At 40.8% G+C, this 25,663-nt stretch overlaps 1 protein-coding gene across 4 annotated transcripts in view; it reads right to left on the reverse strand.

Moving 5' to 3' along the window:
- The window catches only part of LOC124139094, a 142,811-nt gene that overhangs the window by 81,877 nt on the left and 35,271 nt on the right, over positions 1 to 25,663 (reverse strand). For 2 of the 4 annotated variants that reach the window (XM_046506142.2, XM_046506112.2), the window contains exons 1-16: positions 24,520 to 24,765; positions 21,046 to 21,167; positions 14,794 to 14,887; positions 14,127 to 14,253; positions 10,010 to 10,152; positions 9,423 to 9,553; positions 8,278 to 8,475; positions 6,544 to 6,764; positions 5,741 to 6,049; positions 5,055 to 5,191; positions 4,559 to 4,692; positions 3,816 to 3,995; positions 3,134 to 3,372; positions 1,962 to 2,092; positions 1,439 to 1,545; positions 514 to 693 (exon numbers count right to left, since the gene is read on the reverse strand). In XM_046506142.2, coding sequence (XP_046362098.2) covers positions 514 to 693; positions 1,439 to 1,545; positions 1,962 to 2,092; positions 3,134 to 3,372; positions 3,816 to 3,995; positions 4,559 to 4,692; positions 5,055 to 5,191; positions 5,741 to 6,049; positions 6,544 to 6,764; positions 8,278 to 8,475; positions 9,423 to 9,553; positions 10,010 to 10,152; positions 14,127 to 14,253; positions 14,794 to 14,887; positions 21,046 to 21,111 — 2,397 coding nt within the window. In that variant the 5' untranslated portion in view covers positions 21,112 to 21,167; positions 24,520 to 24,765. Of the gene's footprint in view, positions 1 to 513; positions 694 to 1,438; positions 1,546 to 1,961; positions 2,093 to 3,133; positions 3,373 to 3,815; positions 3,996 to 4,558; positions 4,693 to 5,054; positions 5,192 to 5,740; positions 6,050 to 6,543; positions 6,765 to 8,277; positions 8,476 to 9,422; positions 9,554 to 10,009; positions 10,153 to 14,126; positions 14,254 to 14,793; positions 14,888 to 21,045; positions 21,168 to 24,519; positions 24,766 to 25,663 lie in introns of those variants that run through there. The other 2 variants (XM_046506121.2, XM_046506127.2) reach the window with 1 other exon arrangement.

Genomic DNA, 25,663 nt, shown 5'->3' on the forward strand with positions numbered 1-25,663 from the left:
GCATGGGATACAGGGAACCTACTGTGTACCAGAATCCCCACAACAAACCAAGCATGGGATACAGGGAACCTACTGTGTACCAGAATCCCCACAACAAACCAAGCATGGGATACCGGGAACCTACTGTGTGCCAGAATCCCCACAACAAACCAAGCATGGGATACAGGGAACCTACTGTGTGCCAGAATCCCCACAACAAACCAAGCATGGGATACAGGGAACCTACTGTGTGCCAGAATCCCCACAACAAACCAAGCATGGGATACAGGGAACCTACTGTGTACCAGAATCCCAAAAAAAACAAGCATGGGATACAGGGAACCTACTGTGTACCAGAATCCCCACAACAAACCAAGCATGGGATACAGGGAACCAACTGTGTACCAGAATCCCCACAACAAACCAAGCATGGGATACAGGGAACCTATTGTGTACCAAGCATAGGGTACTGGGCCCTGTTTTGTACCAGAATTCCCAGGAAGAACGTGCAAGAAACGACAGATCCCTATGTACCTGCTGGACCAGAGTGTTCATAGTAGATGTCATGTTCATGGCTTGGTTGTACATCTCTGGGAGTCCATAACAGACGGCGTTGGACATGTCGGTGTGGGGGACGTATGCCGGTAGTGGCATCTGCTGAACCCAGGAACACATTGCTGCCATTGGATCCGTAATAGACACGATTTGAACAATCTGAAATCAATATCAAAGTAACATGTGATCACATGAAGAGATGTCCAACCTGATACAATGTATGCTGTATGTTTGCTCTATAATTTACTTATTAATATAGGATGCAGTTCTCAAACAGGACAAAGCCTTACACATCCTAATAATATACAGTGAAGTCATAACACTCAAACAAAGACTTCAACTTTCAAATGTTGTAAGCAAAAAATACTTTTGCCTAAGGTTTAATTAAAATATCATTGTTCACTATATAGACACAAATGTTTCCTTTAAAAACATATAATAATTGGGCCGCTTCTCTAATGCATTTGAAGCTGTGACCAAATCTAATCCTGTCTCTGACAGGAATCTTTTTGCTTTGTGTGTTGTTTAACGCCGCACTCAGCAATATTCTAGCTATATGACGGCGGTCTGTAAATCATCCAGTCGGGACCAGACAATCTAGTGACTGACATCATGAGCATCGATCCACGCAACTGGGATACGATGACATGCATCAACCAAGTCAGCGTGACTGACCATCCAATCCCGTTAGTCGCCTCTTAAAAGCTTACGACAAGCATATTCGCTTTTTACGGCAAGCATGGGTCGCTGAAGACCTATTGTTCCCCAGAATTTCAGGGGTCGAGATTACAGGAAGAAAGCAATGATGAATGAAGTTTTAGCCTCCAGCAAAGTGGCGTCAACATGATCAGAATGAACGATACAAGGTGGAATGTGAATACAAACAGCTTGACCATGGACTGACCTGTGAAGGGTTCTTGGCCATGGTGGACATCGCCTGTAGAAGTTCTGGTGCATACGTGGTCACCATCTGCACCATACGACCTAATGTGGAGGTGGGCGAGTAGATGTCTTGGAACAAATAATATAGAAATAAAATATTGAAGAAAGAAGTTCTTTCTTCTTTTCAAGAAGAGTAAAGTGTATGTTACACAAAATAACTGTCTCATATATTAACATTAATCCACTTGGAACCATATAGGAATAAGTGAAGAAAGTAGCAAAATACGTTTTATGCTTAGAATAACTTGAAATATTCATGAACAATTTAATCATTATCCAACCTCTATGCAAATGATGAAATCAGGTATATACATTTCAACTTTTCGTTGTATTTACATATACATAGTTAGTTGTTGTTTAATGCCACATTTCTGAATATTTCAGAGGCCTGTAAATAATCGATTCATGACCAAATAATATTACATTTACAATAGCATCCAAATATAAAATGATCAGGAAATCTTTAAAACAGAATTAGTTCTTACCCAATAGCATCTGCATGTACTTGTAAAAATTCTTGATGACAGAATCTGCCATGTGTACATACTGGCCGATCATAGGACCAACGTTTCCATTATCCATGGCAGTACCAAAACCTCGGAACATCGCCAGAAACCTAGAGTAGTTACATACTATTAGATTTGTAACACATACTTAATAGGTGAGTAAGGTAATTGTTCTTTTAGTCACATTTAGCAATATCACAGCATTATCATGATAGGGACGACCAACAGACTTACATGAAACCTATCTGAGAATTGAACGCTGGTCTTTGGCATGATAAGCAAAGGTTTCAACCAATAAGCTACCCCATCACTCGTATCCTTAATAAGTCTCATACACTACAAGGAATAATCATCCTTTCTGTATCAATATATCTGAATCTTGGATAGAAATATCCGATGTTTATGAAGCAACTAAATATTAATGAGAATTCATACAATGACAATTGACCCTCAACAAAGTCATCTCAAAATATTAATGACCATGAGAAAAAAAGGTTAATAAGCAAGGCCTCAAATTCTGTGTTTAAATAGTTATGAAAAGTCAATGAATTATTTAAGACTCTACTTTCATAAGGGAGATATATGTCTACCCATGGTCAGTACTATCAACCCCCTGTTGTCTATTACACCTTTAGACAACTAAGACATTAGACTAACATTTAGTCTCTGAAATCTTATATTACACAATATCCTTCTTGACTCTAAAAATAAAATAAAAATCCCTATGCTGATGTGGAATAGAGCTAGCCTGAGCTGGCTAGACTTGCTTTTGTATGCATTTCTAGATTATTTTTTTTAATAAAATAAATATATTCCACGGTCATGGTGCAGGACAACTAAGACATTCGTGACCCCCATTTCAATAAGATAAAATGAAAAAGGCATCGAGCAGAGAACTGAGTATATGTCCGTCACATGTGACACAGGTATTGGACATTTACTACTTTGGTTAAACCCATGACCACGGATATGGTCCTTACAGGGCAAAGATTGTAAAGGGACGAAATTTTAGTGAATGTATCAGCAGGTCCTGGCATGACAAAGGGAAGCAACTATGCATTGTAATTATGCCACCTTAGACCACTGGGTCACCGTGCCCTCAGGAGTCTATTATATCCTGAATTGACTGTATACTAAGACGTAGGACTTACGCTGATGCTACATAATTCTGGTTCATCTGATCTAGAACCGGTTCCCATTGTCTTTCGGAAAGATCAATGTTTGGTAGACGGATTGTTGTGAAAACGTTCCGCCAGGTGGCATTAGTTATGTCAACAAAGTTCATGACAGCTGTTGCCATATCCTGGGCTCTCAGGAACACCATGGTCAGGTTTGCTGGGGGGATCTCGCCATTCATCAAGTTCCTGATCTTCGTCACTGTATCATCCATCTGCAATTTAGGAGAGGGAACAGTCAGCTTCAACTCACAGTATGAGCAAAACACCAGACTCAGACTACAATGACTACAAGCAATACAATATACACACCTGGTAAATATGAGCACACAAAAGAGAAGTAGAATTTCTAAAATTTTGCTTAACCTGTTTCATTTCTCATTTTATAGATTTCCTCTACCGTATGTGAAAGAATAAAAGATAAAAATCTAAAAGATAAAATTGACAGATAAAATTTAATGTTTCGGGGTTAATTTGAGGTTAAAGTCCGTAAACCTACAACCCAAAAAGAGTATTGTAAAAAGTACATTGTTTAATCTTTTTGTTACCTGTTACAATTTTCAATAAATCAAGAAAATATGTAATCCTTAAAAACATGTCTGTCATCATTTCTTTTCGGGTTTTAATCTTGCAGAATAGAACCATGCACTAGACTTACAATTCTCTCAATGTCTTGTGCTCTTAGTGACGCAAACAGGTTGTTGACAGACGCTGAGATGTTGGCGGTGCACATAACTGCTCTCAAGTCTGCCACTACAGTAACATCAGTGGTTTTGGCCACATCATCCATGATGCCGTTGCAGAAGGCTTGGTAGGAGAAGGGGTACTCAAACAGTCGCTGTTCATAAAATGGAACATCACCAATTCATAAACAGTAATCAATGTAATTGCTGCAACAAGCATTTAACCGAAGGGGGTCAAATTGGGGCACTTCACAAAGTAATCACATCCACTGAAAGCTTTAGTTACTATTTTTCTTGTTTGGTTAGTTATCTTTGAACTACGACTATAGATGTGTTTTTCAAAGGCCAACTTCATGATGATACAATAGTGTCTTTCTTTATTCAAGAACAATTTTTACTATCACTTTGAGATCCTTGAACTCTTAGTGTGTTAACCAATGACATATGTTACTTGCACTAAACCTAGGAGAACAAAATCTATGTCAAATCATGTTAAATATATAAATTTCCATGTCATGTATCTCATTCAAATCATTCAATCTAATTCAAGTCGGATCTTTTACTTTGATATGATATCTCTCTATGGTATCAGCGTACAGTGTTCATTGACTGATTGAAAGTCAAGGCAAACCCAAGCTCAACCTGAATAGCGGTATTTTGTGCACACATTTTGACCAGGATTATTGCCTGATAGATAGCTTCACGTGTCTACACGTACCGCCAATGCCTTAGAGTCAGTGAATGCTGACAAAACAGCCATAGTGATGTTGGGCCCTTTGTTGAAGAGTGTGGTCAGTGCTGATTGTGCTGGGCCAATCTTGTTTACCATGTCAGACACAACTGTCTCCAAGTCTGTGAAAAAGATGATCAAATAATGATAAAAGTAAACTGTTTTAGTACCGATAAGAATATACATGGAGACCAGTCTTCACTCATTTTGTAAACACTTGGATTTCGTTTCAATAACTTTTATTTTGGCTACAATACGATGACACACAATCAGCCAGGTCCACATTGTAACCACCCAATACACTTTTGAGTCGCACATTACAAGAAGTATGAGCACCTATTCTGCACTTGAATCCAACTGGGATAGGCTGAAATTGAGTCACGATTTGATTAAATATGCTTCAACTCTGAGCAGATCTTAAGGGCCCTTTTCATTTCATGACAGTAGAACATATTATCGTTAAATGGATACACATCAAACCTACCCTTTGTCTCCTGAATCATGATGGTACTAATGTCTAGCATCCGGTTAATCACCATGACAACAGGAGCTGTTACATTCCAAATAAGTGGTTGACTTTGAAGTGTGGTCTGCAGTTGCTGGAGGTTTTGTTCAGTTGCTCTGTAGTAATAATAATAATAATAATAATAATAATAATAATAATAATAATAATAATAATAATAATAATTGTTTTGACAATGATGTTTCAAAGACAACTTACAATTACTTTTTTGCCAAACAATCATAACCTGACCTTGTGAACTGCATATATGAGACAAACGAAGCATTTTTAAACCAGTTCAATTGACCAAAATGATTAAGAAACTGATGTCTCTAAAGTTTTGAGCCCATATTTAAGCAAGGCTTTGGAATGCTTTGGAATGCTTTGGAATAATACATCCAAACATCACGTTAGGAGTCGCTGCTTTATCATTATACTCCAGTGTTGTGCCATAATATACAGAATGGCCACTCAGTTCAATTAAAGAGACACGCCTAATCTCTTAAACTGGGAATTCAATACTGAAACAATAAATACGATTTTGTAGCTGAGTCAATCTCTCCACTGGCCTTTCATCATAAAAAAAATACATATCTGAGAATAAGATCATTAATTATTTTTTGTCAGGGTGAAAAGGATCAAATCGCAAAAAAATCAACACTACTCACTTGGTATTGACAGCACCATTGGCTATCTGGTCGTAGATATTTAACCAATCCACTTGTGTCACTGCCCCAAGGAGCAGCTTAAAATCTACTTGCATGGCTCCAGCCAACTGCTGCACATACTCTAGCATCTTCTGTGCGGAGCCAAAGAGTCGATTGATTGTGTCAGTGGCGGAACCATTGGTTTTCTGCTGTACGAGGTCAGACAAGTCTGCAGCCACCAGCACTGTATACTTCACAGCGTACCAGATGGTGTCGTTAGGTTTCATGGCCTCCACCACAGGGTCCAGAATACCCACCAGTCTTACAAACCTACAAGAAACAACAAGATACAACATACTTTCTTCTAACAGATTCGGGGGAGGTGTGTCCAGGCGCTGTGATCCCCTTTCTATAGAAGGCCCACATGTCTATGGAAGATCCAGTATGTGTAAACGAGTAAATTACAAAATTTGTGACCGCCTGCCGCTCCCCTACCTTCCCACCACCCCAGAACTACCTTCACAGTCGGAGGACGATACTATTGAAGTCTTGGTGTCTATAGTTATCACCAACATAAAGGATTGGTTAGGTTGGTTCATTAAGGACATAGACGTACAATGTAGAGCTTTATTACCCTAAAACTGGAAGAAATACAATAATATCAGAAAAGGACTTCATCATCTGACACAAGACCACACTTTGTTTCCACAACAAGTAGGGAAAACAGATCTACTTCATGAAAACCTTACAATTTCAAATTTATTTTCATATTGACGAAAGAAGTGATTACATTCAATTTGTTTAATATATACATGTATACTTACGGTGCCATGTCAAAGTATCCCATCTGTTTTATTTTATCAATCATCTCCGGCAGTTTACGGATAAGGTCTGGCAACTGTCTGAGGCTGGACATGGATGCGAGAGCTGCCTGGAGAGAAGGCGACTTCATCGCCAGGTCAACCATGTCTGCAATGTCCCCGAAGGCTTGAGCAGATGTGTAGGGCATTCCAAGACGCTTCTTAAGCTTTTCGAACTTCCCCATCTAAAGGAGAAAGGACAATTTGTCATTTGTTTTATCCGTAATAACGTATTACCTTTATTCACCAGGAAAAAACAAAACAATTTTAAACATTCACGAGGGGAATCTACTCATTCATCATTTAAAGCAAAAAACATCACACAAACCAATACACTCAAATACCCCACAATCAATGTACATATCAAGCTATCTATCACTTATCTATCAACTAATTCATCCAAATCACGCACAAATCATTCACTTATCGACTGACTGATCCATCCATTCCAAAACTTAGGAAATTTATAGCTTCTGGTTCGTCAGTCAAAGATTTCAGACCACAATAACCAGATGAGTGAAACAGGTTACTTTACATTTGCATCAACACGGAAGCTGCATTTTATTGAAAAAAACTTCTCTCTCAATCATTATCAGTAGGTATTGTGAAATAAGAATATGTACAATGATATGTATGCTGGGTTGATCATTTCAAGCCCCAGGCTACGCTTCAGTGGGCGCTTCAAACTTAGCAACGAGATGTCTACAGTCAGTATACATGTAGCCCTACACAGTTTGTTGTGTTTGTTGTTGAAAGACGCACTCAACAATATGCCAACTATATGAAGGAGGCCTGGACCAGACAACCAAGTGATTGATATTGTGAACAACGCTCCACGCCATCAACAAACTCACCGCCTCCTACGACCAACATAAGTTGATGCGGACCAATTCTAACCGGGAATTCCTATTGGGTAGCTCTACACTGAAAACTCAGTATGTTTAGCTCCCAAGTTACTACCGACCTATCCATTGGCTAACTCACTTATACTTACATCTGACAACCTACACATCTACACATCCATCAGTCAACTCATTTATTGAGCCGTCTTTTACGCATGTCCCTGTGTAACCATCAAGGGTCACATTAACAGCGACAAAAGTCAAGAACTTTTCACAATGGTACTCAAGTCTATGTCACTTATTCTAGTACCAAAGTTTTACAACTGTCACATCAACCATTTTTCCTCTTTGTTCCATTCTGGTGGCATGGTGGCCCAGTCATGTAAGGTGCTGAAGATAGCTGTGTGGAGTTGGGACCTTTAGGCGTGCCTGAAATCTATGTGCATGGGTTGGAATCCCAGGTTCAACCTGATTATAATTCCAGGTTTGTCAGTTCCATACCTGTGCAAGTAGTATGAACTGCATCACTTCGGGCTTTCCTCCCAAAGTAAGCTGACACACTGTCGTTAAACCCAAGGCACTCACTCATTCAATTTTATCATCTACCTCATACAAATCAGCGACATACCATACCATGTATCACCTTCAAGCTGTGAAACTGTGAAAGGTATCATACATCACTCTACAGAGTTGTTTCCCTTAACCATGCCAGGATCCACTGGTCCTTGGTTCCAATAAAAACTTAGTCCCATGAATGATTTGTCCTTACATCAACCATTTCATCGCTTGTCAACTCAATGTCAATCCTAATACCCATACATCAACCATTCATTAGCCTGAAAACAATGACACTTACAACCCTGACAAGCTCTGCTATGTCAAACTGGGACTGGAGGAACCTGCTGATCTCGGAGATCCTGTCGGTGCTGATGATGCAGAGGCTGGCGGAGATGTTGCGGACATCGACATCGGGTTTGAACAATAGGAACTGGCTCAGTCGGGCAGGATTACAAGCAACACCGCGGAAGTCAGGATAACCAATGATGTCGAATATCTGCACAAGAATCAGGGTTTTAATCAACTACAGATGGAAACAATGTCAGTTACAAGTTACAAGATATATATAGATATATCGACAAATAATGCAAAGAATAGACACAAAATCTATACCTCCATGCCGTGTATGTTGTTAAGTTCATATATTCATGATTTGTACCTTGTTGATCATGATTTACAAACATATTTGTGTGTATGTTGGTGTGTGTGAGTGTGCGTGCGTGTTCGTCAAGGCTATGACTAATTTAGTGCTCTCTTAAAAAAATCGTTGGTGAGATAGAAAGGCGATAAAATATGGAAAATCATATTTCTTGAGATGGCAGTCAAATGGTTAAAATAAGGACAATCATATTTCTTGAGATGGCAGTCAAAGGGTTACCATAATGTCCTTACCATTTGGTTCAACTGTAAAGTGTTTGTTTTTTAAATTACTGAATACGTTGCCTTGGCGAGAAGAAAAAGAGACCAATATGGTATTTCTAATTTCACTGCACGTGTTAATGGATCTGTGAACCAAGTGCAGTCGACTCTAGGTACATAGAAACCGGATAACTAGAAAATACAAATGGGTAGATACTTGTGATCCAAACTACATCCTTCTTCATCTATCACCATCCGTAACTGGATACCTAGAATCGCGTAATTAGGAAACCTTGAATGACGGTTCCCTGGGTTCACAGGGAAACTGTTCCTTTAACTAGGAAGGAACTGGTAGGCCAAAAGTTCTGATGGTGCATGTCAGACCAGTGCAACTGATTTAATAAGTTATTGAACGGCTTAAGAACATGTACAATTAGTATGGATGTATTCTGGATGTTGTAATGTCACTTCATGAAGCATGAGTGATAAACAAATGTTGGAAACATCCTTGTCAGGTGAGTGTGAGTGCAAACTGGATACGTAGACACGTGTGGTGTAGTCAGGGGAGTTGTCTGCTGCACCTACCATAGTGATGTTGACAGTAGAATCCAACAAGGCATCCGCCTGTTCCTCGTTCATCACTTTATAGTTTGCCACCAGGACCTGTTTCACGTAGTTTGGATCTTGGAAGAAACTCCGGACTGTTAGCATAGAATCTGGAACGGTAAATTCGTCAGCTATACTTTGAGTTGGGCCAGATTTACCCACATAAATTTGTCATCCATGGCTGTACACATGACAGACCTCCCCCATTTGGCTATGTGTTTCTTTACCCTCACCAAAGAATCTAAATTTGTCAACGTGGTATGTTTTGAAATCACAGAAACATTACTAATTCTCAACCACAACGTACCATATTTGCATAAATCTTCCACTGAACTTTCAATCCACACTATAAAGACTCTTATCACAAAGGCAGGTTACTGTGGTTGCTGGAGACCGGTTCTAAAGAGGAATCCTCATACGGGGCATATTGACTAAGAACCTACTTGGTATGAAACAAGCAATAACTTGCAGCAATCAGATTATGCAATATTTGATCCATCTTGTCATTTTTAATACACTATATGCATTTCATGGCACCCTTGGTGATTCCAGTAATGAATACTCACCCAAGCCTGCCAGCAGGTCGGAATCATTGGCAATGTTAACAAGTGCATCCATCACGGAGACGCCTTGATCCATAGCTAACAGACCCTGGATAACATCATCGGAAGCCAGACTCGGAGCTAGTTGTTGTACTAACTTGGACACACTGTAAAATATAATGTCGTATTAAAGCATGATACACACTTTAAGAGAAACATAACAATTATATAAAACGTCAACGCCAAAAAATATATAGCCATTCTCGATTATCCGACGAAACAGATCCCATTGGGCATAAGAGACAAAATAGCTGCGAAAATTATATGAATGAATCACTGAAAATCAGTGATGACACCATGTGTTCCCGCAAATGGTAAGCATGTCCTCCCCTACCGGTAGCACCATAAAAGTAAGTGTTTGTTTGTTGCCTGGCGTCGCACAGTAGTACTCCTGGCATTCGACGTCGGCCCGTAAATAAACCAAATTGACGGACCAGAAAATCCAGAGACATGATAGCGCACTTACTGATTTTGTTGAAACTAAAAACGACTTTTTATTTTTGAAGTACGTCTGAAACGCATGTAACGAATGTGTGTTTTTTTTATCTAATGACCAATTGTTTCAATAATCCTAATTGCGTCAAAATGTCAGTGCCCATCAATCCAACTTCTTCACTGTATGGGCATATTACTTAAATCTCGTTATGTAAAATATTTGACTAAAACATCGGGCTCATTATACAGGCAGCGATGCTATTTGAAAACATGTTTTAAATTTTTCCGTTTTCATGTCTTTTGAGTCACTACAGTAACTGGCCTAAACACATCTTGGGCCGAACAAATTCAACAAACTTCAAATTATTATTTGTAATTAATCTGCAAACCGTTAACTAAAACAAGTTTGGCCTAATTGAGAATCTGTGCCACTTTGGTTTAGTAAAGGTCAACCTTTATGACAATTATAATTGTGTACCCGGCCATGTGCCGCTGTTCCGAGGCTGAGCTAAATTAGGTGTTGTGTAATACTATTAATGTCATCGTCACTTCTTTATAAGTGAAATGTCTTCGATAGCAGAAGATCAAAGTGGGTGTGACTCAATAAACAGTTTTCTCTCTACAAGGAACCTTTCCCTTCTTTTAAAAAAAAAAAAATGTCTCAATCCAAAACTATTTTTATTCTTAAACATGTGATTTTGCATGTGATTTACTTCCTGCTAACTATCTTTGAATTCATTTATATTACAAGTCAGGAATGCCGGGATCACACAATAAATGTAAACATTACTTCATCTGACCTCATTCCTCATCCATGTATCTTCATACATATGTCATCATTTATATTTATCATCTGACATAAATACCTGTTGTGCAATATCCTGTCTAGGGGTGGCCCTGTAACCATCCATTACTCCATTGTCAAATATTAGTCAGCATGCTTACGTTCATTTCATTACATAGTAAACATATACTAGTATTTCGACCACTCCCACAAAACTAAACTAAAGCACACGTATATAGTAACCATACTTAAAATATCAGATGACTCAGTAAATAGAAGAAGTAAATTCAATCGCTGGTCTGTATCAGGTCAGTGATGTTAATCTAGCAAAGCCTTCAGCTAGGCAAACATTCTCCTTTTGCCTATCCACAAACAATGCTTTGTACTTAGGTCTCCCAAGCTCAGGTGACACAGTGAAAGTACTGGAAGGTTTTGTTGTTGTTGCATTAGGTGTTTAAGAGGTCGCCTTCTGCCTAGGCAATTTCGGCTGACCTGTCCCTCTTTGGGACTCCTGTGTGTGAGAAGGGTTCACATATCTATTGTGAGTTCGGTGTTCACATAATTTCTATTTTTGCATTGATATGATTTCTATTTTCGTATATTGATATGATTTCATTTTTATCCTTGGCTGCTCTGTTTATATACGTTCGAGCAGCTGTCCATCTCTCAGAAATAGAGTAAGTTTGGCCTTCGCTATTGCATCTCTTGGCTTTAGGAGATCTATGACAGATAGCGGATCTAACTGCAATTCTTGTTTTAACCTAGCCCGGGCTGGGGCATGGTCTTGACATTCTAGTAACAGGTGGTCAATGGTTTCAGCCTGATTGCAAGATAAACAAACCTTGTCATAGTGCTTTTTGTGACCAAGTCTGAGGCGTGAGATAGCAGTTTCAATTTTCCTTTCATTTGAGTATGAGTTTGGCTTTTGTTGGACCTTGGGTTGAATTTTGTATAGCCATCTGCCGATCTTACTTGCGTCCCATTGGGTTTGCCATCTTTTTGCTATGGAGGCTTTGATTTTGCTTTTTATCTCTAGTTTACTAAAGGGAATAGGCTGTATATCCGCTTTGTCTAGAGCTAGCTTCGCCAGTGAGTCTGCTTTTTCATTTCCATGAATATCTATGTGAGAGGGGATCCAACACAGCTCCACCTGTTGCCCTTGGTCCGATAGTTTTGTATATTCGTATAGAATATTGTTGACTGTGTTTGGCCTGGAGTTTGAGTTTCTTCCACTGATGGCCTGAAGTGCACTTAGCGAGTCTGATAGGACGACTGCCTTTGCTTCCGGGAGTTCCGGTATGAGTTTAAGTGCATGATGAATTGCCTCCAATTCAGCTGTGAATACTGACTGACCATCGGGCAAGCGAACTGAATGTGCTTGGGGTTTGGAGCTGTGGATATGGATCCCGTAACCAGCACTGTTGTTGATAGGATTCTTGGATCCATCAGCGTATATATGGGCCCAGCTGTCCCAGGTAGTTTGAATTTTAGTGATAGCTACTGATCGTAGTAGGGTTGGGTTTTCTCTTTTAGTGACTTCTGATGTTAAAGCAGTGTCAACTTTGGGAGTTTGTAAAGTCCAGGGAGGGTGTAACCCTTTGTAGTGACTTTCTGGAGGCTGAATGTACTGGAAGGTTTTGTCTCTAAGGTTTATACAAGAATCAAGGCGGTCAGTCTGAAGCACAGCTGCGCATCTTCAGGCAATGAGCATGTGTGAAGAGTATGGAAATCACACATTTGGGGATAATCAGATATTTCCTTTTTACATCTGTCTGCATGGTGGGTTTCCAAACATTCTCTGATATGAGTTTAGCCACTAGTCTGAACCCCGAGCCAACTCAAATTTTGTTTGGTCTAAGCTCAGCTATTGACACTAACATCTACTGATGTTAATTCTAACATCTACTGATGTTAATTCTGAGAGCCAAGTTGAGGTTAGACTCAGACATGTTTGACACACTGATATCTAGACCTGCCACTCGCAGAAGGTAAATATTAAACATTTAAACGCCAGAGAATAATCAGTCTCGATTATCTCCAGAAACAGATTAAATCATGACTGCAAGTTGGTATTGGGAAATTTCTGACTTGAGTTAATGCGGATATTAGATATGGCGAATCACGTGTGAACTTGAAGAGAGCCGATGTGCGGAATGGCTGACTACAGGCGATGGTATAAAGGAGGGATGACACTTGACGCCTGTGAACACCGCCCCCCCCCCCCCCCCCCCCCCAACCCCAACACACACCCCTTCCACCCACCACCCCCACCCCCACACACCGCACCCCCCACCCCCCACCAAGCTAGTGTCCGGGGGTGAAATAAGTTACAGGGGTGATTAAGTTACAGGGGTGATAGAGTTACGGCAGTAATTAGCCTCGGTGGAACACAAGGATAGGTGCTGACTGCCAATGAATCATAACTGATTCTTCACTAATCCCTGACTAGAACGCCGTTCGAGTTTTAATCGAAATCAGGCTTCTTCCTTAATCCGGATTAGGCAGGGGGTCTTCTCCAAAGCAAATAGCATATATTTCATGGTTCACCAAATCAGATGTTGCATTACATAGCCTTCGATGTGCAGAGTTGCGTCCCTTAGACACGCCAGAAACCTATGATCGTGGGTTCGACTTCCGGTTCCACCCTGATTATGTTTCCAGGTTTGTCATGGAGTTTTTATATTTCAATCTGTGTTTCCACCTTCCCTCTACCTATGCAGTGTATCCCAGGAATAAATGAATGAGTGAGTATGGTTTTACGCCGCTTTTAGCAATATTCCAGCAATCGTCTGGGAAACCAGAAATGTCTACAACGTATGTATTTAAATCATTGACAGTTGATAAAGAGTGTGGTTGTCTCACCTGTAGGTCGTCTCCTGGGCCCGATTCAGGGTATAGGGGCTGTGGCACTGGTTATCCAGGTTGCATACAAAAGTCTGGAGGAAGGGCACCACGCCCGCACTGGGCATAGCACGCTTTTGGTAGTGACCTTGAAATATTTAGAAACACAGTATTTCAAATTGAGTTAGTGAGTGAGTCAATGCCGCTTTTGAGCATTTGTTGTTTGTTTGTTTGTTGTTAATGACGCACTCAGCACTATTCCAAATTTATGACGGCGGTCTGTCAATAATCGAGTCTGGACCAAACAATCCAGTGAGTGACATCATGAGCATCAATCCACGCAATTGGGACCGATGACATGCATCAACCAAGTCAGCGAGCCTGACCACCGGAACCCATTAGTCGCCTCTTACGACAAGCATAGTCGCCTTTTACGGCAAGCATTGGTTGCTGAAGACCTATTCTGCCCCGTATCCTTACGGGTCGAACATTTATTGACGCAATTTGAAGGTGTTATGATATGAACATATATTAACCAACAAAATTGTACTCCAATCACTCCGAGTTGGGGCATGTTGAACAAATGAGAGAAGAGGGGAGAGATTTGCTGTAGTGAAACAACAGAATATCATCATCATTACACAAATTGAAATAAAACAACAAAGAGCCTACTTTGAGAGATGCTTACATGTATCTTTGTCTTGAGGTGGCACCCCTTGTCTGATGATGGCGATCACGGCGACGATCAACACCGGCCATGCTACCTCAAGGACGAGAGTGATCTGTAACAGATGCAGATACAGGTGGTCAAGTCGTGCATCTGTGTATGCAACCACTTTGTATAAATTCATCCCTATTTGGCCCTGACGCACACAGCGCATGTATGGTTTTGTTTGGTTTGTTTGTTGTTCAACGTCCCCTCAAAAATAGTCCAGGGCCCCGTTCCTCAAAGCGATCCTAGCGCTACGACTGTCGTACGTCTTTGTTCAAGTATGGGCGTTGCGATTATTTTAGTGCTGAGATCGCTTTGTGGAGCGGGCCCCAGCTATGTGACGGCGGTCTGTCAATAATCGAGAATGGACCAAACAATCCAGTGAGTGACATTATGAGCATCAATCCAAGCAATTGGGATCAATGACATGCATCAACCTAGTCAGTGAGCCTGACCACCCGATCCCGTTAGTCGCCTTTTACGACAAGCATTGTCGCCTTTTACGACAAGTATGGGTTGCTGAAGATCTATTCTTCCATGGATCTTCACGGGTCCAGTGACCTATGTGGTTGGTGTGATAACTAATGGCACTTTGTCCAAAATTTCCAACTTCATCGGAAACGACAGTCAAATACCATCATAAATGTTAGTCTCTGGGGTCTTACAGGTAAGAAATGGTCCCAGCAACCTATGCTGGTCGTTAGAGGCGGCTAAATGGGTCGGGTGGTCAGGCAGGTTGAGTCTGTGCCATCTTACCACGACACGTTGGTCGCTGCTCGTAACATCAACCATTGTTTGTCCAGTCCAGACTCGATTACTTACAGTCACAGTTACATTGTTATAATATTTCTGAGTTCGGTGTGAAACAACAAACAAATAGGGTTTGTTTTTTTTAAAACTTTCCCCAAAGTCAAAAGTCCGATACCCTGAATCTGAATTTATAACACTGCGATACGGCCTGGATATTATTAGCCAGAGTTGTATGGGTATGTAATTGTATAACGTCAACGTCACAGTACGCGGGATTCGGCGGCTCCATTAACTGGTATTCGGGACGCAGCAGTGTGGTTCGCGGGACGCAAATACAATCGTATTTGGTATGCAGATTCAATATCAATAACTAATGGGGTGCGTAGATATTTTCATTATAAATAATATTTTTTCGATATTTAATGTCCAGTAATAAATTTCAAATCGCAACCTTCTTGGACCTAGGGGCGTGTTCTGTAGGTATTCGTCTGTGATCAACATTGTGCCGTTGTGGAGAAAAGTCTGACATGTGCTTTTGAAATATTGTTAAAATAGCAATCGGGATTCTAGGGTGAGCAAATGAGATGGTATTTTTGCTTCGGGGTGGCACCCTCATTAATCAGTCTCGAATTATCTGTCCTGATCTGTCGTAAATTCAGTGATGACACCAGGTGTTCGTAAAAAGGGTGAGCATGTCCTGCTCTACCGGTAGCCCCGACCGATAACACAAATTGCATAAAAAGTTTGTATGTTGCCTAAAGTCCAAAATCAGTACTCTGCCATACGCTTTTATGTTACATCTATATCACTGCGAGCTGTAATTAATACAGTAATCACCCGATCTAAATTCTAGACGACTCTCTGCACGAGGCACTGGGATGATGCCCTGCACAGGAATACCCTGTGGCAAGACCAGGTGTGCGTCGTGCCAAGTCAACATATCGAGATAGTGATAATCGGTGGGTGTGTGGGTATAATTCCACACCGCCTCAAGTGTTATTCCTCTCACATACTGGTAAAACCAAATCTTGGCATCATGTTATTCAGTAATTACTCATATCGAACAAACACTGGGCCATCATACCGTCCTTTTTTATTATTAGACGGGGAGGTTTGGCAACAAATAACGTTTACATTATAAGTTATAGCAGGATCACGAGGGGTACGTGGGGTTTTATGCGTCCCGCGTTTGGTATTACACCAGGAGTCGGAGGAGTGTGTAGCCGGAGTGACACTGTTACAACGAATGTATCTTTCAGACATGCTTTAATCTGATATTGTGAAGAATTAAAACAAATTCAAAATTGACAGGAAACAGCTGTACGACTGAGATGAGGTTAATTTGTGCTACGTCACGTGACTTTCATTGACCCGGAAAAAGCGTACGGCTTTTTGCTCCGAAGCGAGGTATATGAGAAATCCACGTGTTGCCTGTTTTCTTCGTGGCGGGGTGTACGGAATTTATTCATCCTCGCAGGCGGGATACACATTATTTTATCAAGATCGCATGGACCAATCAGATCTCATCATTCTGACATGGAGGTCAGAGGTCATAGGTCACAATGAAAAATATTCAAATTACTCTCTCCAAACATTCACTCATAATGAATGGTGAGGTGAAATGGTGTTTAACGCGGTGTTCAAAATGACTGCACTAATATAGCGACGTGTGTGTGTGAGTGTGTGTGTGAGTGTGTGTGTGTGTGTGTGTGTGTGTGTGTGTGTGTGTGTGTGTGTGTGTGTGTGTGTGTGTGTGCGTGTGCGTGTGCGTGCTTGCGTGCATGCTTGCCTGCATGTGTGTTAGGCTGCTTGTACAAGTCCGGACTAATGCCGATTTATAGTGCTAGCTCACTGAGATACCATGCCGTAATATAACGTGATTACCCCACTCAGGCACACTATACCGACTCCGAGCCAACCAGTCGTTGTTTTATCCCCTTAAGGTCGAGCCCTAGGCTTGGAAACATCAAGTACCATAGTTTAACGCCTTTTGGTGTGATGCGGCCGGGGATCGAACCACCGATCTTCCCCTCTCCGGGCATACGCTCTATCCACTAGACCAGAGAGGCGGTTTGATAATAAGGGTATGTGAGAGCAAGTTCTAGTAACCACTTTGAAAAGTTGGGAGGAAGGCACAATATATCACACACACAAAATATGGTCGATACAACCCGTGGGTACAGTTTGGAGAAACCAGGGCTTATTAGGCGGAGCGAATCTGAGATTCGAACCTACGGATCCTGACACGGCTACGTGGCTTGCAATGAGGACAATAAAAAAGAGTGCAATACCCTTTGATGAAAAAAAATAATTCAAATGTACAGTTAACTGCTCCAAAGTCAAATACGAAAAATAGCAGCAGGAATATAGTCACTGGAGAGCCTGTTTGTAAGTCACATGACCTCATTCAATACTTGTCAGCAGATTATGTCCCGTCCAAACTAATACGAACGGCTCGAAAAGAATGTACACAATCTTTATGAAGATGTAAATGACACCAGCTGGTTCGCCTTCCCGAGAACACGACTATCTATACCAATTTCCCCGACAGTATCACTCACAGCCACTCAGGCCAAGTTAGGACACAGGGCCCTATGTTTTGTAATCAGACTTACTCGAGTTCCCATGTTCATATTACAGCCCTGGTGCATTAATTGCCTCATCAGGTTTTACAGATAAAACTTCGTGTCTCTTACCACGTTAATATTTTCTTTCCGTCCAAAGTCTTTGAGTATTTTTATATCATAATGGGGCATTCAGGTGTTTAACCTCTGTAAAACGAAGTGGAATCAATTTTTTTTTTGCAAACGGATCCTGGCACGACTAAGGGGCGCAACAAGTGGTATCTTGGTATTTAAGGATTATACTATACGTACTTTCAGCATTTGCTCAACAGTAGAAGATACATCATTAATTTCACAAAGATAAAACAGTTCCTTGGCATATGTATAGCACCGGGACAGGTGTAACAACGTCATATTTATATACTGATGTTCCTACACGGTTCCCGTATAGTGCTTATTCTGTTGAGGGGAATATCCGAGTAATTCTATATTCTTTGAAAATAATGGAGCCGATGGCCAATTTATTGATCATTATTCGAATATCTTCGGTCGGATTTGTAATTTTACTTTGTAATTTTACTTAATGCTACTGTATTAAGTGTCCATTCTTGACCCGAAACTCGGCTAATTCGATTCATATTCGACAAGCGCTAGTCTAGCCGAATGAACCGGGTTTCACGGAATCGCACATCTGCATGTTTTAAGTAATTTGCAAGAACATGTTTCTCAGTACGATGCATCTGTTCAATGCCCCTTTGAAGAATTGTGTTGTTCTGTTTACAATAAAGTATAAATTTATGGCTTTATTGAAACAGTTTTCGTTTCACCGCGACCTTCACCAGACCGTTGCTTTAACTTACTGTAACATATCTTGTTACGTGTCAAGGAAAGAACATAATAATATATACATCTGGAAAAAGCTAAACACCGCTAACTACATATTTCCACTTAAATATCAACTTTTTAAAATAGTATCCCTTTCGAATTTTATGACACTCATAAGTTTTTGAAATACGAAAACAGAAATCGATTATCTAATGATATTTTTTGTGTCTGTTCTATGGCAAGAATACTTGAGTGCGCTTTCATTTCTTCCTCTGCCTATATCACGTGACCTGAACCAGTAATTGTGTCCATCAAGAGTAACAAATTTTCCTTTACCACCTTTTCATCAGGCATTGGTGGTATCTTGAGATATTTATAAAAAATTAAATTTAAGAAATATCACAAAGAAGTTCAGGATATATGAAAAAAACAGAGAGGGGCTTCATTTATATCCAGTTGTAAATATTCACCACGGAGGCGGTCCAATCTCTTAACAACTCAGACAAAGAAATACTTTATGTTAAGAACAAGTTTCAATTTAAACGCCGGTCATATAGCCTACCTGAGCCATTCATAATAAAACCTGCATTGTCAGAATTTTGTTTTATATAAGAGTCACTGAACCGTAAAAAGAAAAACCTTTAAATCTTCAGCGCATTATATCACATTTTAAAATGATATGAAACAGTTTGTTGTTTAACACATCACTCTGCAAAATTCCAGCTATATGACGGCGGTTGTACAGAATTGAGTCTGGACCTGACAACCCGGTGATCAACATTGTGAGCAACGGTCCACACTGTCGGGGTACGAGAACACGCTGACAACCAAGTCACCGAGTCTGACCACCCGATACATTCGGTCGCCTCTTACGAGCAGCAAAGGTTATAGAGGACCTATTCCAACCCGTAATCAAAACGGGGCCTCCAACAATAAGCTGACACGTTGTGAACAAATTAAACATACCTTTCAAAGCATTGTCTTTACGTTATACATGAAACAGTGACAGAAATACTGGAAAATTTTCGTTTTGGGGGATCAGAAGTGAGTGTGTGAGTTTACTACTGCTTTAAACAGTATTTCAGTTCTATCACGGCATGTCAGCTTAATGTGGAAGGAAAGGGTGGCGTCTCTCTCTGGCCCGCAATTATTCACAGCGAATTGCGGCGCCTTAAACGAAAGGGTCAATCCTGCTCCGAGTTAGTCAAATGAATACTGCTTACCTTCACAAATAACCGTGTTTATCGCACGTCACATTCACTACCTAAATAAGCTATAGAAATTGTTGCCAAGAGCTGTCAGCGCCTTTCTAAATGGAGCCGTCTTGTGTCAGCACTGACTTATTGAAATTATTGCAGTGTTCTATAGACTCACGGGATATGCTTGAAAGTACTTATGTCACACTCAAATAGATATGACATCCTTGTTGTTTATTTCAATGCACGCCCGGCGTCAGAAACTCGACCCCCCCAAGGTCGAATAATAAGCTGGGAGGGGGTCTGTGTGATCTTATTTACAATAGACTTGTTTGTTGCATATAAACTGTAACGTGGACGTGAGAATCTTTCAACATAAAAAGATTGAAAAGTGAGGACGTGTGTGAGTTGTCATTTAGCAATATCCCTGAATATCAATGGCTTAACAAAGTGTGCCCATGTTGGGAATCGAAACCCGGCGAATCCGACATGACTCCACCGCCCACTACGATGAGCCTTTGATCAAAGTGATCTGTATGGAGACGACCAACTAGCCAAAAAATGTCTCTTTTCTTTTCTTTTCGGTTTTCCAGAAGATGCAAAAAAAGTGTTCGTTATTGAACATATTTTCTCTATTTCTTCTGACATATATGAATTGGTATCAGAGCAAAATAAAACCTCGTCCTCGGTTATGCTTGGTATTAAAAACCTTGAAGAGAGTCCCGGGAGCATCACCTCCAGCTTCTCCCTCGTGTCTTACTTTCTCTCGATTTTTACAATCCCTGGTATAACCTCGGAGTCGTGTTTAATCCTCCACAGTATCTCCCACTAAAGCATTACTTGTTGTTCGTAGTGCCTTTAATGCTGTAAGTTTCAACTTGGCTAGTACTTACAGGTTGCCTTTTTCGGAGAATGAAGTTCTTCTTGAACAACAAAAATAGCTGTTGAAAAACCCCCATTCCAGCTGCCTCGCTGGGGGTTCCGGTAGCGGTCAAGGACGATCAGTTAGTTGGTTCTGAAACAGATGCTATTCAGGTCAATATCGAAAAATCCAGACATTTCTGCAGTTTCCCACATGATATGTATCACAGAGTCTTATTGAGATAATATACGAGCACCCCGTGGCGTGTTGGTGTCCGGTGAGAGAATTGGATTAAACTCCACTGTGTATTTCAGCTAAATCGGTATTGTGACACAGGTCTCGGTCGTAACCATTTTGAGGGAAACTCGCGAGAAGGGGCGGTGTTGAAAGACAAAGGTTCATCAGGGAGAAATTAGGATTCGATCAGCGGACATATCGACGGGGAGGGAATGAAACTTTGCACAGCGAGATGGGGACCTCCAACATGGCAAGCGTTTATAGGCCAGCAACTGTGGCAAGCGTTGGTGGACCCGCATGCCGAATATTTGCTTTCCTCCTCGCAAAATACGTCCGTGGTACCGGTACCAGTGTGGGGTGGGTGATTTTTATACAATCTATGTCCGGGTACTAGTATATAACAAGTTTTACTAGCATATCAGTCAGGCTATTAGTAAATGCGGAAACCGTTTGGTCCACGAGCAGATGTTCTTCCTTGCTTTGTTAAAGCATTAAGGCACCGCGTTTAATAATAAATAATTGTTAATCAATACGAGGAACAAAATAACGATAACTTGAATGCTTTGCACAAAAAATAGCGCAGGAACACATTTGCATCAGTGAACTCAAATAAGCTTATGTTTTATTACTCTAAATGTTCTCTGAATTTTTATTTTTTTTAATATTTCACAAGCCCCATGTGGATATATTGCCCTGTCGACAATTCCGTTAATGCATTATATAATCTCCGTGTGCCGTTGCTCAAGAGCATTTTCTGTTGCCATGGCATTAGTAAGACATTTTCTGACTTATATACTCAACGCAAGTGAGAAGATAATGCAGCGTCAAAAGATATTTTATTGTGCAGTTTTTTTCCAATACAATCGCTGTGGTACTCACACATTTAAAATATTTGAGCCTTCGGGTCCGACACCTTGAGATAAATGTGGTTCAACGTCACGTTCAAGTGTATTGCACTTATATAACAACGTGCATGCGTGTGTGTGTGCGTGTGTGTGTGTGTATGTGTGTGTGTGTGTGTGTGTGTGTGTGTGTGTGTGTGTGTGTGTGTGTGTGTGTGTGTGTGTGTGTGTGTGTGTGTGTGTGTGTGCTAGTACTAGTCCTGACTAATGCTAGCACTAAGGTACCATGCCACATTTAAAATATTTGAGCCTTCGGGTCTGACACCTTGAGATAAATGTGGTTTAACGGCGCGTTCAAGATTATTGCACTTATATAACAACGTGCATGCACGTGTGTGTGTGTGTGTGTGTGTGTGTGTGTGTGTGTGTGTGTGTGTGTCTGTGTCTGTGTTTGTGTCTGTGTGTGTGCTTGTACTAGTCCGGACTAATGCTACCACTAAGGTACGATGCCGCCAGGCATTCAACAAGGACTCGGAGTCGGTATACTGTGTCTGAGTGGGGTATTCATGTTAAACTGCGGTAAACTTAGTGCCGAACGCCAGGCAGGGTAACAACAAGTACCATCTTTAACGTCTTGTGGTATGACGCGCCCGAGGATCCAACCCCCGACTACCCGCTCTCCCGGCAGACGATCTACCCCTCGACCACGGAGGCGGTCAATATGAAGCCATACGGCCTATAGTACACCGTGTATACAGTTCATACTTTACAGGGAAGAGCAAAACAATCTGTACAGTGTATAGTTGGAAGATTTAATTCACATGGACATAAATTATTATCAATATTGGAACAGTGATTTATATATATTGGTACTTTGGATAGTGCTGTAGGGGGCGCGGGTGGCCCAGTCGTCTAAGGCGCCGCAATTCGCTGTGCAGAGTTGCGTCCCTTGACTGTGGGTTCGAATCCCGGCTCGCCCCGATTATTCTTCTAGGTTTGTCAGCACCATACCCGTGCTCGTGGGTTTCACCGAAGTAGTAAACGTCTAAGAACTGCATCACTTGGGGCTTTCCTCCAAAATTAAGCTGTTAAAAGCTGTTAAAAGCGGCGTTAAATACAACTCACTCACTATTTCTGTAAATATAAGTGAAAATATGGGACAAAGGAATGGCTAATTTACACAAGGTGTTCTGTCCAGCTCGTAATTATTCATTTCCTATTGTTATTGTATGACGACTGTGACTCGAAACAATTACTGAGCATGTGACGTGTCCTTCACAATCTGTAACCATTGTCAACACACAGCTGATATGTTTGTAACTTTATTTACGCAGTTAACAAAGTTTATGTAAACAGACTATGAATACAGCTCTGAATACATCAAGTATATTGGACTTCTACTGTCATATGTAACTAATCTTCACCATGTTTTTATTTCGCGAGTTATTCAGGTGGAAGAGTGATAGTTGGTCAGTAACTGTCTTTAGTTACATGGCATGTAAATAGTCGATCTTGTTTACATACATATGTATATATGTTGTTTGTTTGTTCCTTGTTTAACGCCGCACTCAGCAGTATTCAAGCTATATGATGGCGGTCTGTAAATAATCAAATCTGAACCAGACAATCCAGTGATTGACATCATGAGCATCGATCCACGCAATCAACGAAATCAGCGAGTCTGACCACCCGATCCCGTTAGCATAGTCGCCTTTTACGGCAAGCGTGTACAGGTATATGACAAAAGATGCCCTTAATTACCATTGTTTCTCCGGATGCGCCAACCGTAAAGCTTGCAAAAAGGGAAATATATACGTTTATAATTTGAGCCCCGTGAAGATTCGGGTTAGAATATGTACTTTAGCAATACTTGCCTTAAGAGGCGACTAAGCTTGTCGTAAGAGGCGACTAACCGGATCGCTGATTTGGTTGATGCATGTCATCGTATCCCAGTTGAGTAAATCGCCGTCACAGAGCTGGAATATTGCTTAGTCATAATTTGATTTTGATCGAAGGCATGGTAGATGCAACATCAACATTACGAAGTTTTGTTTTTGTGTCCAACAGGTGTGGTTGGGGTAAAAACAACCTTACACTTCAGCAAGAAATATTTGAAAATGTATCCTACTCCTGATATATACCATGAATATTAAGTACCACAACAAGCCCCAGTCAAACTTGAGCCCTTTTTGATTGACTCTTGCTTGACAATGTTATAAGGATCTGTACCGAGCCGTGACATCAGAATAGAATAAAGAAGTTGTCATCCATAAAAATACTTTGTTACTCCTGTTTGTTTCATATTGTCAGGTGCCCCCCCCCCCCCCCCCGTAGTAACTCAGTGTAGACAGATATTTTAATAACAAGGTGTTTGGAGGATTGTTTTTCGCAACTCAATATCCACTGTCGGATTGTGTGACACTTACCTTGCAAGGATAAACCTATATGAAAATGTATGTCTCGTTAGAACAATGATTCGTCGAATTAGCTTCACTGTATCCTCGCAAACCTCCCTGCGGTACACCCCACACAGAGACCAGGGAAACACGGTGACATATAATCCTGTATTCCTTCACGTTAACATTGTGGAATATAGTCAGGCGTCATTCCGACAGCTGTCTGGTGTGCACGGCTTGTGTTCAGATGCCTCGCCTCTCCCGACTATGTTGCGCAATGTGAATCACGTGGCTATTTCAACATCCCGTACTACAACGCTCAGTACACAATATACATATACAAACGTATAGTTACATTTAATCTCTCTCTCTCTCTCTCTCTCTCTCTCTCTCTCTCTCTCTCTCTCTCTCTCTCTCACTCTTTCTTTCTCTCTTTCTTTCTCTCTCTCTCTCTCATTCTCTCTCTCTCTCTCTCTCTCTCCTACTGAAGCCATATTGTTTGACTTTTCCTAGAACATGGTCGTCTCGTAACGTTTTGTTTGTTTGTTTGTTGTTTAACGCCGCACTCAGCAACATTTCTGCTATATTGGCTGCAACCACATTGACAGTGTTATATCTTATGACATGTAATACCTCTGTGTCCATGAGCTATGTGATCTCTTAAGTCGTATCCATGGAGGGATAAGTAACCGGACGAACACGGCAGCCATTTTGAAAATATAATTGTTGCACATTACTCTGCCATTTCTGATTGCATCGTTATAGGACAGTAAGTAGTATTTGTTGTAATATGTTGGCTATACATTTCTCTGATGTGAAGAGGCAAAATAATTCTCAAAATACATGTTCATCGAAAGAAATTGCTTGATGTATTCTATTGTGGACATGTTTACGTACTGTGCCATTCAACTGACACTCAATGTTGACACACACGAGTAAACGGTGGTTCAAATATTGGAGTTATGACGCCTTGATATCAAAACGTGTTACGACAAATCACGGTGGCACAGCAGTAAGGGTTCAATGCTTTGGATTTACGGTTGCTAATGTTATGAAAGTTAGGACTCTTTTTCTAAATCATTCTTGTCCCATGCGGTTTACGGGGTAGCAATGGTCTGAAGTAACTCATCCGTGTCCTACGTTGGGTGTGAGTGGGTAATGCATTCCGCTGTTT

Source organism: Haliotis rufescens, unplaced genomic scaffold (assembly GCF_023055435.1).
Source record: "Haliotis rufescens isolate VD_foot unplaced genomic scaffold, xgHalRufe1.0.p SCAF_28, whole genome shotgun sequence".
NCBI classification, from domain to species: domain Eukaryota; kingdom Metazoa; phylum Mollusca; class Gastropoda; order Lepetellida; family Haliotidae; genus Haliotis; species Haliotis rufescens.